Raw genomic sequence first — 17,628 nt, forward strand, 5'->3', positions numbered from 1 at the left:
AGAAGAGAGAGAGGAGAGAGAGGAGAAGAAGAGAGAGAGGAGAAGAGAAGAGAGAGAGAGAAGAGAGAGAGAGGAGAAGAGAGAGAGAGAGGAGAGAGAGAGAGAGGAGAAGAGAGAGAGGAGAAGAGAGAGAGAGAGGAGAAGAGAGAGAGGAGAAGAGAGAGAGGAGAAGAGAGAGAGAAGAGAAGAGAGAGAGAGAGAGAGGAGAAGAGAGAGAGGAGAAGACGAGAAGAGAAGCCAGAGAGTGAGAACGTAGAGAGGAGAAGAGGAAGAGATGAGAGAGACGAGAGAGGAGAAGAGAGAGAGGAGAAGAGAAGAGAGAGAGGAGAAGAAGAGTAGAGGAGAAGAGAGAGGGAGAAGAGAATGATAGGAGACGGAAGAGGCAGAAGAGCGTAAGAGAAGAAGATACGGGAGAGAGAGGAGAAGGAAGATAGGAGAGAGGAGAAGAGAGAGAGGAGAAGAGAGAGGAGGAGAAGAGAAGAGGAGAAGAGAAGAGAGAGAGGAGAAGAGAGAGAGGAGAAGAGAGAGAGGAGAAGAGAGAGAGGAGAAGAGAGAGAGGAGGATTAACATGCTATTCTTTAGCTTAAGGAGGTTCCTAACTGAGTGAAATGACCCAGGCGTACTTTAGTGGCAGCCATGGTAGGAGCAGTTCAAATTATCTAGATCAGGGGTTTTCAAAGTGTGTGAGCCTCCCCTCAGAGAACATAAGAACAGCCGCGCCCCCCCTCCCAATTATTATTGCTATTATTATTATTATTGTTGTTGTTGCTATAATGCAGGGGTATTATTATCCAGTGGAATGCCCTTACCTACTGGCCTAGTTCAATCAAAGTGGTTACTTTTTTTTGGCTGGGCAGTGTAGTTTTTACACACCGTCTTACGAGTCATCCGTGAGCAGAGCATCAAGTTGGCATGCCTATTACAGCTGAATGCGGTGATTACCATGTTGTTCAGCAAAATGCCTCAAACTTATTAAGATCAACAGCTTCAGTGCGTTTTGATTCAATGCTGAGTACAGCCAAACTTGACAGTCTCTTCTCTGTCACTGTAGACCGCAAATACCTCATTCCTTCCGTCTACTTGGGTCCGAATGCGCCGTCCCGTTCAAATGAAATCGCCGCCAATCACATTTCCTCGCTCGCGCCAGGGCCGGGGGAGGGGTTACAAGGCTCACGTCTTGTGCTGCATTCACTTGCACTCGGACATTAGGGATTTTCTCTCATAAATGTCCGATGAGCCACAACTTTTATTTCAAAGCAAAGCTGCCAACTGGGTTGGCAAGGCTATTTTTAGAGTGGTAGTTGCCACCCCGGTAGATCCGCCCCTGCTTGACCGGTACTTGATTTTGATCAAAGTCAATGTGGAAAACCCGCACTCACACAGGCAGGTGGAGGTGACAGCCTTTTTGGCGAGGTGGGGGAACTCGGTCTCCACAGACAACCAAAAGTGTGCAAGTGACGTTTTCTGCCAAACGCTGTCTCCTCTTTCACTGTTTCTTGTTATTTTGTTCTCACGCTGCGCCTCCCCTGAAGCTCTCTGGCGCCCCCCAGGGGAGGCGCGCCTCACACTTTGAAAACCGCTGATCTAGATGATAAGGAAAGGAGCTTGAATGCTTCCTTTGTCATCTCCTTCAGCATAGGATATACAAACCGTCCTTTACAAAAAGGATAGATGAGGCTGTCCCATCCTTCACTTGATAGAAACTCACATTTTGGCGTTCATGAAAACAACTGCTTATCACGACCATCAAACACAGGTTTTGTAAATAACTTATTAAGCTCTGAATGCAACACTATTTTCTGTTGTGAAATGATCAAAATAAAGTCAACATTTGAAGACGTTTCCTGAGTTGTGTGGAGTTTCTTGAGCTTATTTGTGCTTAAACCCTGAGAGATGGTTACCTCCTGGTTGGGGGAGTTGTCGGTCTTCAGCTCCTTGTGGTTAGAGAACTGGATGTAGACCGGGTGGTGCCTGATGATGGGCACCAGTGTGGAGTAATATCCCACCATGTTCTGAGCCGCTTCCTCCGAGTTCATCTCTAAGAAGGCCTGAAGAGGGGACAGGAGAGGTGAGTATGGTAACGGAAGTGTAAAATAATAATACTGCGGACCCTGCTGAGCTTAGGGACCCCACTCTACCAGATATATTGTAATGCTATGTAATAGAGCTGCTCGATTAAAGCCAAAACCACAATTATTTTGATCAGTATTGAGATCACTGTTATTCATCATAAACCAAATTATCCAAATAAACAAAGCACTTCTTTTTACTTCCATGTCGTGCTACAAAACTGTTGATGCACAAATGATTAGAAAACCTTCATCGCCATATTCCTTTTTCTGTGATAATGATTGCAATATTAATGGAACATTCCCCCTACATTGTGTAAACTCAGCATGTTCTGCATTTTGAAGGCAACATAATGAAGCTAGATTAAGAGGATATACAATGTGGGCTCTTTTAAACACTTACATTATAAAGACCTTGTTTATACATTAGATAATCTGTACATAAGTTGAAAAGACATCTCAAAGGGACACCGCAAAGAAATGCTTTTAAATCGCTTTAACACATATTTCAATTTTTAAAATGTGATTATTCCTGCAGCCCTAATATGTAAAATCCTTTTTTAAATATATGTTTGACGACAGTAGTTCCCAGTCAGCGTGCGTCACCTGGTTTTTTGCTTTGAGCATCAGCAGGTTGGTGACGTCTCCGAAGGGCAGACCGAGGCTGATGACCTCGGCCTCACTGATGTCAGTCGGGAGCTTTCGGATGTGGATGACCCTGGACGGCACGCCGGGGCCTCTTATGTCGCCTTTGAACTTCTTACTGTCGTTGCCATTGGCTACAGAGGAAAGGAAACAACAGCAAGTCAAGACATTACATTTCACTTGTTAGACGCTTTTATCCAAAGCGACTTACATACATTCAGTACTGTGGACAATCCCCACAGGAGCCATTTGGGGTGAAGTGTCTCAGGGACACAACGACATGCTGACTGCAGTGGGACTCGAACTTGCTACCCCCTGATTCGAAGTTCAGCGCACTACCCACTGAGCCACAGCCTCCCAAGACAAATTCACAACAGAAACACTGATGACACACCAGCATTGATTGGTTGAATCCATTCTGATTCTTCTACTACTCTTAATACGATACCTTTTATCACTGAGCACATTTGAAAGAAATTGCAATTTGTATACAACAAAAAAACACTAAGTGATGTATCTGACCTGTGGTGCTCATGATATACGGGGCGCTGGAGACGCTGGGGAAAAGCTCTTCAGATCCTCTCTGAAAAACATCAAAACAAACACCTAATGTTAATCATCCTCTGTTTATTAACACATTACAATTATTCTAAATAAACATTAATAATAAAGACATTCTAGCGAACTAGCCGTCAGGAAAACTGTTCTTTTTTTGAACACTTTACATTTTAACAAAGCTGCGGTTCTGATAAACTAGAGCCTCAGTTTAATCTAAGGATGCTAATAAGCATGCAGGATACGTTAATAGTAAATGTTTGGTCGGTAAAATGTCAGAAAATATAAAAATGTGTTCTTAACAAATTGTTAGATGAGATATTTGGTTTATTATCACACAAAACTAAAAGCAGGACATCTCCACATTTTAGAGGGAGGTGTCGATTCCATTTCACCTTTAAAGAATGTCTGTTTTATTTAAGTAAGTGATTATCAAAAGGTTTTTTTGGAGGATTTTCTGCTTTTTAGTTAGAAGTTAAAAGTGAAATAGTGGCACAAGCATGCTGCTGCCACCAGAGGTCAGTAAAGAGCATCGTCTCACACTAACACATACTGTATATATTTAACACAACTGAGGTGAAACTGTCCTTTGTGTCATTTCAACCGTTAATATGAAACAGGTCAAACATCCGCTGTCATCCCCCCTTCTCAGACACACAAAGAGCAGTCGGGTGTGTGTGAGAGTACGAGTGTGTGCGTGTGTGTGTCAGGGGGGTGAATTCCTGTGTTGTGGAGCTCAATGAAAACCAGATGTAGACAAACCGGCTGAACCACATTCAACACACTGCAGTTGTTCTACTGTTTGTCACTGATGCATTTAACACTTCAGAATGATAAGCTCTGCTCAATGCTCGGGTTGGGGACAAAAAGGATTTCGACCAAATACAGTCAGTACTACAGAATACAGATTCACTTTCAAACAATTGTTGCCCAATGTAATATATAAGTACCTGAAATTGCATCTCGGAAGAAGAGTAACTTAATTTAGAGAGAGAGAGACCAGGCCTGAAGAGGGACACACAGGAAAAGTTAGAATGGCATCAACATGAAACCTTTTAATAACACGATTCCATTTTCTTTTTACAACATCAATGTTTTCGACCACCTTTTAAGTCACCTGAGAGTCATGTGGGTTAAAGAGTACCTGAAATGTTATGGAGACCTAGGGGAAACTACACCACGTAATACTACAGCTTGTTTGAGTCACAGTGAGGTTACACTTCTCTTTTGAGACTAGATATGGCCTTAGTTATGTGTGTTTTTGATAGTGTTCTTACAGGTTGCATTACAGTCAAGTCATGTCACTTTCTGACCTGTTCAAGCAGTTGTATTATAAGCTCTGCCTGTCTACTCAATATATCCACAAAACTAATGGCTATTCATCAAAAAACAAACTTACAATATTGTCGCTTTATCAATGTATGTGATAAGAAATATTGTAACATCTAATTTTCTCCATACAACCCCAGCCCTACGTCACTAGCAACGACAGCAACGTCTCGATGACACGACTCAGGATGGCTTTTCATTTTGGCTGACAGCATGGCGCTGCAACAGCCGCATTTTTGTTTATTTGAAAAGGTTCAGCATGCAGCAAGTCTCGCTATCTGTAAACACACAGCATTTGAAGTGTGCCCTTTCTCCTCCGTGCAACAAGTAAGCAAAAAAAGAAAGTTAGCATCATTTGTTGAGTGAGCCTGCACCACAGTCAATACAATCTATAGAACAGTTTTTAAAAATGTGCAATTTCTGGATATAGCACTTCTAGCTAATGTAGCTGAAGGATTCTTGCCTCTCTTCTGCATCAGATTAATGAAACGCAAAGTAAGAAAGCAGTGAATCAGATAATAAATGATAATTTCTGTTTGTGTCACAACAGTGATATTCACTAGACACTCTGCAGGAAGGTGTTGGACTCAAAATGAATGCAGTGAGGTACACACTTCGTCCTGCTGTGTGTGTCACTTCCATACAAAAACACAGGAGAGTTTGACATGATGCAAATACTGTGTTTCTTTAGATCAGAAGCAGCCTGGTTCTCTGAGAGGAACCCGAGCAGCACACATTTCTATCTGAACAAAAGCAGCTGAGATCTCCTTACAGAACCTGCCATGAATAATAGAGCAGAAACCTGAGTGCTGCTGTCCCTCTCTGGATCTGCTGTCGGACAGCTGCTGACTGACTGACCGGCTGCCTCAGGCTGAAGGAGGACAAAAGACACCGAGACAGACAGACAGCTAACAGTCTGTCAACCAGCGAACCACAACAAGATGACTGTTGATATAATGACTGAGGAGCTCTGTCTCAAAACTGCAGCAAGTTCATAACCTGAACTCACTTCTTTCCTTCTCCGTCTGCAAATCAAACTATAAGCTGAATCATTGAAATCGCAACAAGGACTAGTGCAACTTTGACATGGCATTAAGCGCAATATTTGGTAAAGATGAAAATCAAAATCATGTTAATATATTTTTGAATGTGAATAAGGTTACAAAAAGGATAATTTGCTCTAATATTGCAAGTCATTCTGCAATTACAATATCAGTGAAAATACATGCATTTGTTTGTTTTTAAAATGGTGCAGCCGTGGCTTATTTGGTTGTACATCTTCACGTTTCTGCAACTACAGGCTAGCGGCACGCATTTGTTTGTTCAGATATAACTGCACACAACTACTGATAAAAGACAAGAGCTTTAATTAAAAATGTAAAATAATCAATTCCTTTTTCACTAATAATATCTCAGTTTTTTTTAGTAGGACAGCCACTTTGTGAGAGAGTATTAAAAGGTAGGGTAGGTAAGAATGGAGAAACCAGCTCGAGTGCGCTAGAATTAGAAAATACACAACCGACAAAAATCTGCCCTTTCCTTCAGACTTCCTTACAGAGCCCCTCCTCCAACACACACGAACGCACACATGACCAATGAGGGCACGAGATAAGTTTGTGCACAGATGGAAGGCTGACAGGCAGGTAGGCCATCCAGTTATTTTAGCCGGGCCGGCTCAGATGATTGGTCGTGCTTTTTACAGAACTACGGCTTCCACAGATGAACTGTTTTTTATGTATTTATTGTCAAAGCATTTCATGTATTCATTGCTATCGGGATGTTAAGAGCATTCCATGGAATATAACAAAAAGTGTTTCTGAAGTGAATTACCTACCCTACCTTTAAACTGCAGCTTTGTGAAACTGCATTTGAGTTTATATTTGACCAAATTAATGAGTTTACAGCATAATTTGATGTTGTTTTATAGGGATACGTTTGATGTTCTTAACCATTAACCGAGAGATTACATTAAAAGGTGATAAAGGACTACCTTGAGGTGATGTGAGACTCCTCCTTGGCTTTGAGGAGTTACACGTTTGGTCTACTGCAGTCCTCCAGTGACCCTCAATGACTTCACACCTATTCAACTAAATATTATGTCTATAGGCCCATGCAAATTCTGACAATCATGAAACATAACGTTTGTCTCTTATCGTCTTCTGCTTAAATTTGAAGAAAGAAAAAAGAACACGTACCAAAACCAGTTCTTAAACTGGATCCATTGAAGACCTTTTCGGTTTAGTTCAACAACTGGTGGTTTCTTTGGTTGTTTGATAAATTGATCAGACATGATTTTGGTTTGCTGGCATGCAGAGTCTGCGTGTCACAACTAGTGATTGCATGCATCTAAGAAGCTTTTATTGTGAGTAAATCATATCCTATCCGACCGCCTTCCTGCAGATAAGTCATTCAACATTTTCTCCTTTTCTATTAACAACTTTGTAGCATGATGATGGGTTTCAGTTCATAGAGCTCTCTTGACATCGCATGTCCTTCAATATGACTATTGCGCATGCACGGTTAATGTAGAGTAATTCTGACACGGCCTATATTTAAGTTTATTTCGATTTAAAAAGCACATATAGTCCTGCCAAAACACAGGTGTACAAGATGTCATGTTAATCGCACTTTCCCTCTTGCTACTCACGTTATTTCTTCATGTGTTTAACTTAATTAGGAAGACTTAATTAATATAACTTGACATGAATTATTATTCCAACAGACTATGGATTCTAGTGAGATGGGCGAGTGTAGCAACACTTCTTAACAAACTACAGGTAGTATAAACTCTGATCTGTCCCTTTAAGAGGATCCGTGTTCAGGATGGTTTCAGATGACTCGCTTGAGGCCAGAGGAGGAAACAGGAGAGCTGTACGTCCTCCTATCATTTCCTCCTCCTCCTCTTCACAGCTTCTCTCAACCTTCATGTGGTTTTGGCCCAGACTTTAAATTTAAAAAAAAGCGGCGGTCACCACGATGAAGCCGGACGCTGACCACCACAGTGAGAATGTGAAAAATGCTGCAGTTTCACATCCATGCACTCTTAACAGTGAGACTACTACTCTCCTACCTCCATCATAGGGATCCAACAATCATTTAAATAGGTCTATGTTAGATTACCACAAAGCCCCTAACAAGGAGAGAAACGTGGCTCTTGTTCCACCTTACATCACTACAGGTGTAACGGCACAAAGAACGACGTAAATGTAAATGCCAAAAATGTCCCTAAAAAGTGTATCCTCGTGGTTGGGGTTATAAAAAGTCGATGTGTTAATGAAACTAAAATGTGACAAAGTGCAGTCTGGAATAAGTGACGACAGACAGAGCATGTGACGTCAATGTCCAATGAAGCTTTGAAATTGTGTAAAAATGTACAAAACAATTGTATATAAACCTAGCCAATAAAGAGACACAACACTCCTTTCTGGAAACAAATCACTACATGAAGTCTTAACACTTTTGCAAAAGGCAACCGGTCACAGTTGGCTATAAAACTGCAAAAGCATTTCATAATTTTTGCTTTGTATTGTAATAAAGGTTTTCCTCCCACGTCACTGCGGCTTTACAAGCAATCATTCACTCCGATATTCATCTTCAAGCAGATGCTTCTTAAGGGGAGGATATCCTGTCCCCATGACTACAGAAAGACTTCTAATGTGAGACTGTTTTAAATATCATGTGTTTCTGTACTTCAGGTTCATAAAGGACACGCCCACCACATCAGAGTGATCAGCTGATTGGCTCTAATAAAACACTGGAGCAGTCAGACTGGTTCATAACTGAAGACACGTCACGGCTTAGATGTGAAGTCTGTTACATAAAACAAACACCTGACATTTCCTGTTTCCTCCTCTGACTTTCACACCGATGGATTTTATCTTGTTAACTCACAAACACTGGGTATTAAATGATTTCCTTCCTGCTTCAGTGAAATTGGAGACTCTGCTCTTAGACAGATACTACAGACAGTCAGTCAGTTTTGATGTTGCATGCGTATAAGAGCTGCAGATAACTCATTCATCTGCAGACCATTTTCTTCATTTATCAAGTGATTTATTGGTTTGGTCTGTCAGAAACAAAAATGTAGAAGTTGACTTAAAGTGGACCTATTATGCTATATTGGAAAACCTATTGTAGGGCCATACCTATACAAAACATGTCTGTGAAGTTTGCTTAAAATACCAAACAGACCCCCATTGTAGCCATGCCTCATACTGCTCATACCCCTCTTTTGCAGCCCTGTTAGAGAAACGCAGATTTTGGGTCCTTAGCTTGAAAAAAATTAAAATAAAAGAGGAGGCGGAGCTAATGCCTGATCAGAATTCTACCGGAGATAGTTAAATTCTGCTGTGATAAAACACCATCCTGTTCTAAACCACATCAACCATTTTCAACAATTTCCCAATTTGGGATCAATAAAGTACGATCTATCCATCTATCTATCAAGGATTATTTCTGAAACAGTATGGAGCTCAAATGCTTTTTCTCTTGCAGGTTTATCACAAGGTGAGTTCCTTTTTTTATGTCCTGCTTTTTAAACACATGTGCTCTACAGTACAGGTTAGCTCTGAGTGTTAGCGAGGCTTGCTAATGTAAACAAAGACGAGATTACGTCCAAAACACGTCAGGCATTGTTTCTGATAGCAACTCTCTGTGGGTCCGCCGCCGATTTGACGCCATATCGGCAGCAAATCTGGATCAGCTCCGTTGTACCCGCGTTTAAAAAAAATGTGGGTACGGAGGAAAAGAGAGGGTTTTATTTTCTGACGCTGCGTTAGTTCCCCGACACACCGGGGACACATACTTATGTATAAAAGACATCAAAAAGTGCATTTTGCATGATAGGTCCCCTTTAAGTTTCCATATTAAAATAAATAAATAAGTCATGTTCTAGAGGTAGAGAATATAGATTTTTATATGTAAGAAATATTGCTTAAAACAATGTAGATATTAATAAATGACTAATACAGAAAATATTATTATTATAAAATGTAAAAAACGTTTTAAATGTATTTTATTTAAAAACATTACTTATATTTTTACATGGATTTATTAATATTATTTTCATTTAATTATTGTCTCATTTAGTTTTGCAGAGATGTTCTTATTGCGTAAATCTAGCGGACTCTTGTTATTTATTTATTTATTGTTTTGGGTTTTCTTTAAGTTCCATTTCATTTGTTCAAAGAAATCCACGGTTTAAAAAAAAATTATTGGATAAAAATATCTGTGGTTATGATTTTCGCTAACCTTTAGCAACCCTTTTATGGAGAACTGAAACCTGCCACAAAGAAAATGGAGAAACCAAAGATCCTTCTCCCTAAAAATATGTAAAACCTGACCAATGATTCAGTCAGCAGGATTTATACTGAATGGGTGCAAAGTCAGCGGTCAAGTCCTTTAAGAATGTAAAATTATTGTTGAATAATCTGATTATCGTCAGACTTGTTGAGGAATGCGACTAAGTCACTGCTGCAGTTCATAATACGTTTATAAAGCGGTGAGAACGCAACACTAACTACAGAGAAAACCTCTGAGTGTTTGCAGGTGGCAGCGCCGGACTCTAATGATGTTCACGGGGTCGCTGCACACTTAAAAAAATATATATATATTCAGGGTATATGCAGGAATCCTGAAGTCAAATGTAAGACCTTTTAAGACCTTTTTTAAGAGCCTTTCCATACATTTTAAGACCTCATCGCCACTTTGAGTTCTAACCGGTTCCATTGGCGACACACTTTACCTCACATTGACTATATACAGTATTGATTGTCCTTCCTCCTTATCTTCCAACCATTTGGACGCAAACTTTCATTTCCCCATAACGATGTTGTTTAACAACCGGCGTAAACGGACCTTCGCGCATTATCAAGCAGTGAGCGTGCGATGTCCTGTTCAGATGACGTCAAATCCAACGGGATGCCATAAATAAACTACACAGAATCACACTACACACCTACGCAATGATTACATTCAGGCAGACTGTAGAATACAACCTCTTTGGACCATTTATATACTTATTGAAAACAAGCTACAAAATGTAATACCTTGGAAAATGCCGTTTAATACTTTTTTGATAAATTGATTTATCAACTTTTAATACTTCTTAAGACCCTGCGGACACCCTGATATTTCATGTTTTTCAAGATCAAGAGACAATGAACTAATCTTTCCCAGAGCCAAAACAAATGCATGTTAGGGCTGAGCTTAAAAATCTCATTTAATAATATTCCATAATGAAATAAGTCAATTAAATGAATAAATGTGGCTATGAATTAAATCATGGAATAAAAAATAATGAGGTTATAAATAGAAGCAATTGTACATTAATTTAAAAAAGGGGATGTTTTTCAAAAGAACTACTACTTCAGCTAAATATAAGTTCCCCTTCATATTTACTGATGCAGAGTATGTGTCATGGGCTTTTATTGTGAAAGGTAATAACAAAAACCTGTATTTACAGCCTGCATACAAAAGAGAAGGACAAGGGGAAGCAGAGTGCTTTGTGCAAACACTCGGAAATAAACACCTCTCTTAAAGAGGTCTTATTTAATATCAATATATTATGAATAAGTGTATGAATTAAATATGGCTATGAAGTCATTTATAAAATGAAAATAATAAGGTTATAAATAGAAGGAAATACAAAAATACATATTATTTTTAAAAGTAAGATTTTCTAGAGGACTACTTTTGCCTTTTAGCCAAATTATCTTATGGCACTTTTCCACTGCAGGACCTAGCACGGCTTAGTACGGTATGGTTAGGCCAGGCACACTTTATGGTGCGTTTCCATTACAGTTTAGTAACAGGGGTAGTAACTATAGTAACGCAGTGTAGGCGGAGCGACGCTGCGTAAAACTGCCGTGACGTCATCTTCAATGCGAACCACAAAACCAACATCAGCCGTTAGCTGTTAGCACTCAGAGCTCACAGCTCCTCATATCTGTTCAGAAACTAGACAAAAGTTAAACAAGTACAAACCACAGACTGTCTGTGTCATGGTGAATACAGTCGCTGGTTTATTTATGTCTGTATAGGCCGTTGTTGTGAGTGTGGACGGTCGGAGCATATACTGCGTTAGCTTAGCCGATCTCCATTTAGACAACACGCATTTTAAAAGGTGTTTCGTCTGCCGTCTGTCTGCAGACTTGTCAAAGCATTAATTCATGGTTTTTACTAACCGGTATCAGTATGTTGTTACTTCGGCATCATTTTGAAACGTGTATTACAATTAAATCACGGTAACATATGTTCATTTTGTTGTAGTTTTAGCCCCCTTGCCAGCGATTCTCTCTGACCAATCAGCAGTCGAGAGTGTTTACGTCACTAGTTTAGCATATTCAGCCCGGTTGTTGGCCCGGTAAGAACCTTGATTTTGGAGGGCCAGAAAAAAGGTGAAAAAGCAGCCCTGAGCCGGAACTACCCCTAGTGGAAAAGCGTGCTACGTGCTGCAGTGGAAAAGCGCCATTAGTGACTTTAAGTCCCCTTTAACGTTTAGAAATGCAGCGCGCATGTGTCTAGGGCTTTTATTGTGAAAGGAAATAACGAAAACCTGTACAGTGTGCATAAACACATGTTAGTGGCAGTACTAATGAAACTGTATTATAAATTAAGTTCTAATCTAAATAAAGTTCTAAAACATACATTTTCACAATTTCCTGACATTTCATACTCCCAAAAACTAGACTATTAATTGATGAATAAACAATAAATATTAGAATAAGTGTTTCCTGTTGGGAGACATTTTTCATGCAACTAAGACCTATCATAATTGAAAAAGAGATTTGTTAGTGACCTTTAATTCTGCAAATCAAATTGAAGCATTTCACAGCAGAACACAAACCAACAAAGAGGAAGAGGAGGAGGAAGAGAGGGGGAGGAAGAGGAAGCAGAGGTGCCTACCTTAGTACCAACTGTTAAATCTTGGTGGACACTGCTGTAAAGAGAAGACAGCGTGTTAGAAGCAGCAGGGAGAGAAACTCAAAACAACAAGCCAAAAAAAAAAGTTAAAATGAGGTTAAAGCCTGAGGAGAGAGAGACCCAGCAGAGAGGACAGGTCACCAGCTGACTGCAGCTTGCTTCAGATAATGATAATAATACAGAGCCGCAGAGGGGGTTATCATACAGGGAGTAGGAACTCGGAATTTAAGAGATCACATTTTCTTTCATCTGCCAAAACTGCAAACAAATGTCAATGAATCTGCAGATTTGTTTAGCCGTACAATGGAGTATCAGGAGCATGTAGGTAAAGAAATAAAATATGGAGCCAATTAATGGTGGTTCCTTTACAATAAAACATTACAACTTCATAAGTTTGTGATTTTAACATTTTAGATTATACGTTACCACTTTATTCTTTGGGTATTTTTGTCAACGTGTCACTTTATAATATTTGACGATATTCAGGTTTTGTTTCTAAGATTTTTTTTTTTTTTTTTTTAAATAGCAACTTCACCAATTTAAACCCTTGAGAATATTCAAGTTTTTTCCATAATATAATTCTCCAAATATTTCCCTTTCCACCAGCTACCATTTATCCTTTTCTTTCCACGAGGGACCAAGCTGCATGTATTGATTTATGTCACTATATTAAAATGTGTTTGTCCAAACGTACAAACTCTGAGGTGAGGTCATTTCAACAAATCTAAGAGGGGGCTAAGCAGCAGGGGGATAACATTTGCTCCGAGTCTTAAAAACTCACGTGTTTTGGTTGGGATTAAATGAAATTCCTGAAAATGCTTCTGATTCAAGGGAGTTTTCTGATATATTTCAAATAGTTGATATTGAAAGCATTTGAAAGAATGTGTGCAGATCTGTTGCATCACACTGCAGCTGTAACTGGTCAGAATGAGAAGTGAGAAAACTGTTAAGATCATATCATTCACATGAAACCCTCAGAAAGCTCCACAGAGAGACTGAGCACAGAGGTCACACCAGTTTAAAGCGTTTAACATCAACACAGCATGCAGAGGGTTTCAGCTGCAGGGCAGGATGCTGCAGGATCAATCTGTCAATATGTTACACAAATGACTCACGGGTCGTAAATCTGAAAAAAAGGTGAGGTGAATGAATAAATCTAAAACGATGTGTCAGAGATACAGATGCATGAATAAATTAAGCTATGTCCTCATCTTCTAAGAATCTGCACAAACAAATATACAAAATAATTAGTACCAGGTACTTATCCACACAAAATCCTAATGATAAAAGAACGAGTCGAGCAGTAACGCATTGTACTCACTGCTCTGTATTTACAATATTAAGCTAAAAAGGCGTGAACTGTGCCGTTTGGAGATGCCTTAAACCAACCTAGTGTAGACAACGTGTTAGTAATTAGTTAGTAGTATCAAAAGGGTCTACTCAGTCTGACGAAGTCCTAAGATTGAAATACTTCTATGACTGAAGTGTACTTTTATATGATACAATAATTATCAGCAGCCAGAGATATGTAGTGGAGGACTACAATAACTTGTTTCATGTAGAGGCAGAAAAATAAGGATCCAGTCTGTAATGTCCTGATCATTCTGGAGAGATTTCCTCTCTGCCATTTTTCATTTGTTTTATTTCCTGGTTTGTCTCCTAGCTTCCGGTAGCTGCTTTAGTAAATATACAAATCAAGAGCCCGAGTCTGCATGAGCACATTATGAGGAGGTCATGTGACACAAACAACAGATATCAGATTTAAATGAGCACCGTGCAGTAGACATTAATTAATTATTTTTAATGTGAACCAACTGGTTTACATGAAGAATTTGACAATAAAAATAGGAGAAATTATTTTTTTAATGATGTGTAATGTATCACTTTTAATAGACCTACAATTTCAGACCCATAAAATAAGAAGTAGAGCTGCAACCATTGACTAATTAAGATGTCTATCAACTTGTTTACATCCGTTAATCGCTTGTCTGTTGTATAATTTATTACGGTGGATATCTTTGGGTTTTTGAGTGAAAAAACAAGACATTTAGAGGCGTCACTTTTGACTAAAAAACTGGGATAAAAACAAAAGTCTAAAGTACCGCCCAAAAATTGTAAATAAAATGGAAAATTCACAATAAAAATATGAATCAATAGAATAAGGACACGTTAGGAACTACAATCCCAAGAACAAAAGACACTACCATTTTCTCACATAACAGAAATACTCAGGTGAAGTACATGTATTTATGACATATACATGCACCATTGTGACATGAATACTTGAAGCAGAAAGTTGATCAAATGTCTTCGACAGTTAGATAATGAAAAACCGGCTGGTCGGGCTGGCTGACTGTACAGACTGTAAAGCAGTTGGAAGAGGACCCCCAGGGCACGAATGAGCCCTGACAAGGCACACATATTCACAACAGGAACTCAAAAGTCTCACAATCTGCAGCTAAAATGACCATTATTATATTTAACAGCTCAAAAGAACAGTTGACACCACACTATTGTCTTCAGTGTGGCCAACTGACTCCTTCAGGTCAATAACAAATTAGATCAATACTATTGTAGTCAATGGAAAACAAACACATGCAGGACAAACAGGATTGTTCTCATGTTTCCTCCCTTTGCCAACAACTCAATAGAGTTTGAGACCCGTTCGGTCTTAGGTGACCTGCAGTGTCACCAGGTGGAAATACAATCATTTCAAATCAGATTTACAACTCTATGTAAGCAGTATGAAGCTTGACAGAAGGCATTTCATCATAATTGCACCGTTTAACATCTTAGCAAGGGTTACTACTTATGAAATACTGTTGATTTAAAGTTCTCCTGTTAATCCTTAAAACCGATAAAGAAAATACTCTAACATGTCAAACTAAGACCACTTTCTAATGAGGCAAACATGCAACCAATGAAGCTACTTTATTTCTTTAAAAAGCACAAATAATAGCTTCAATTGAGGGCTCCAGTCTAAAAACACACCGTTATAAACACCCAGAGACTATATATATATATATATATATATATATATATATATATATATAATAATACTCCCCTTCCCTTTTGAGCAAATACAACTGAATGACATTGCTATCATTGGAAAGCCATCTTTCAAAACATCAAATCCACAAACCTGCCAGGATATGACTCTTTACCTCTAAAACTAATCAACTGGAAACATTCAAAGTGAAGTTTTTAATAAAATCTTCATTCAATCTTCAAAAAAAGGGATTTGCTTGGCAACAAAACCCCTGTTAAGCTATAATGGCCTACAGTCTAAATTACACCGAGTTCCAGTTACTTCCGTTCGTTACAGTGCAAATACAACTGAACTCCATTTGAAACATGGTCATTTTTAACTTGCATTCTTAATCCTCACAACAACAAACCTATAAAAACATAATATGTTCACCTTAAACGAATCAACTGGGAGTACTCTTCAAATCGGCACACTTTTAACACATGAAACTACATTATTTTTCACTGAATCTACACTTTTCTAGGTGAGGCAGCATCGTGAAAACACTCAGTGGGCGTGAGAACATCGTGAATCTGTAACGTTACTGTAACTTAGTGATTCTTCCCACAACCTATTCATCAAAATCAGATCCTAAGAATAACGCTATGTGCTAAATAAATGTGTGTTTGCATGTAAACGAAAGCACCTTTTAAAAAGTAGGTGGTGAAATGGAGGGTTTTGAGAATGGGCCGTCCCGATGCTAACGCTAATGCTAACTCCTGCTTATTTACCACTTTAAACACAACTTTATCGACAGTTAAGCAAACAACAACAACACCAACGGCTCTCTGGACAACCGTTAGTGGACGACATGTTTTTCTTATGGCTCTCAGGTGTGAATAAAACAGGCAGAAAGTACATTTTATCTGAGTGTGTACGTAAAGACGCTTGGAGAACTCACCCGTCCATTGCACAACACGGAACTGCGGAGCAACAGGTTCCAGCAACCAGCCGCCAGCAGGAGACCCGACCATCGCTGTTATAAACCCACAAAATGGCGTTCGGGTAAAGGAGCTCCCTGATTGGACAGTGAGCGATATTTGTGGGCGTTTCAAACAGGATACTAACGCTGATTGGCTGGTTGGACAGCAAGAGCAGCAACAAAGACAGATTCCAGCGATCAGATTGTCTAGGAAAAATGTGCGTCTCCGTGGAGGAAAAACGGACAGGGTTTTAATTCTGGCGAAGTGGGCGTTGTCCCGAGGAAAACATAAAGGGTTTACAAAGGTGTCCCAACTGTCCCATGTGAAAATACCAGGTCAATCTTCTTTTTATCACTGTAAATTGTAATTTAAACTTCATTTAACCCTTTATCTTATTCTAAAAATGCTGATAAAATGTCCTTAGTTGACAACAAATATTCACTATTGATATTATTTTCAACCTTTACTGGATTGACTATTTTCGCCAGTCAGTCCTGAATACAATTACGAAATATTCTTTCATTTCCACAATCTTAACCCATTAAATAAACCTGTTTATAAAAAACTGAACTTTATTACCCAGGAAATGTATTTATTGTTGGTCCTAAAAGACACATTGCATTTGTTTGTGATATGTCAATAATTGGCAACAACATTGATGTTGAAAAATAGCATTATATTATATTAAATGTATTAAGCCTAATATGGGACATTTGTATGTCACAGCAGCATGTAAACAGCATAATTATTACATTATTACTTGTTAGACGCTTTTATCCAAAGCGACTTACTCAATACTGTGGGCAATCCCCACAGGAGCAATTTGAGGTGAAGCCCAGGGACACAACGACATGCTGACTGCAGTGGGGTTTGAACCTGTGACCCCCTGATCCGAACACCTACGGACAACCCACTACACCACACGCCTCCGTAATGTATCAGGACAGACATTAGACATTTCCTGGGTTAAAGTCCTGCGTTTTTTATCCATCTATCCACTTCACCGTTCCCTATGCGGACCGGATTAGAAGTGTATTGTGAAACTTCATCAAAACAAACATAAACTGGGAGAAATGATGTTTCCCTTTAAATAGTAAATGTCACTGTTTAGTCATGTTTAGTTGTGTTAATGTAATTCTGAGGAGACCAGACTGAA

General features: G+C 39.1%; 1 protein-coding gene across 3 annotated transcripts in view; it reads right to left on the reverse strand.

The window, feature by feature from the left end:
• The window catches only part of LOC117497748 (polypyrimidine tract-binding protein 1-like), a 28,793-nt gene extending 12,280 nt beyond the window's left edge, over positions 1–16,513 (reverse strand). The window contains exons 1-5 of one of the 3 annotated variants that reach the window (XM_034149755.1): positions 16,451–16,513; positions 4,220–4,274; positions 3,237–3,297; positions 2,676–2,848; positions 1,902–2,048 (exon numbers count right to left, since the gene is read on the reverse strand). In XM_034149755.1, coding sequence (XP_034005646.1) covers positions 1,902–2,048; positions 2,676–2,848; positions 3,237–3,297; positions 4,220–4,274; positions 16,451–16,458 — 444 coding nt within the window. In that variant the 5' untranslated portion in view covers positions 16,459–16,513. Of the gene's footprint in view, positions 1–1,901; positions 2,049–2,675; positions 2,849–3,236; positions 3,298–4,219; positions 4,275–12,503; positions 12,538–16,450 lie in introns of those variants that run through there. The other 2 variants (XM_034149756.1, XM_034149757.1) reach the window with 2 other exon arrangements.
• Between the last annotated feature and the right edge of the window lie 1,115 nt (positions 16,514–17,628).

The sequence above is a fragment of the Trematomus bernacchii genome, unplaced genomic scaffold (assembly GCF_902827165.1).
Source record: "Trematomus bernacchii unplaced genomic scaffold, fTreBer1.1, whole genome shotgun sequence".
NCBI classification, from domain to species: domain Eukaryota; kingdom Metazoa; phylum Chordata; class Actinopteri; order Perciformes; family Nototheniidae; genus Trematomus; species Trematomus bernacchii.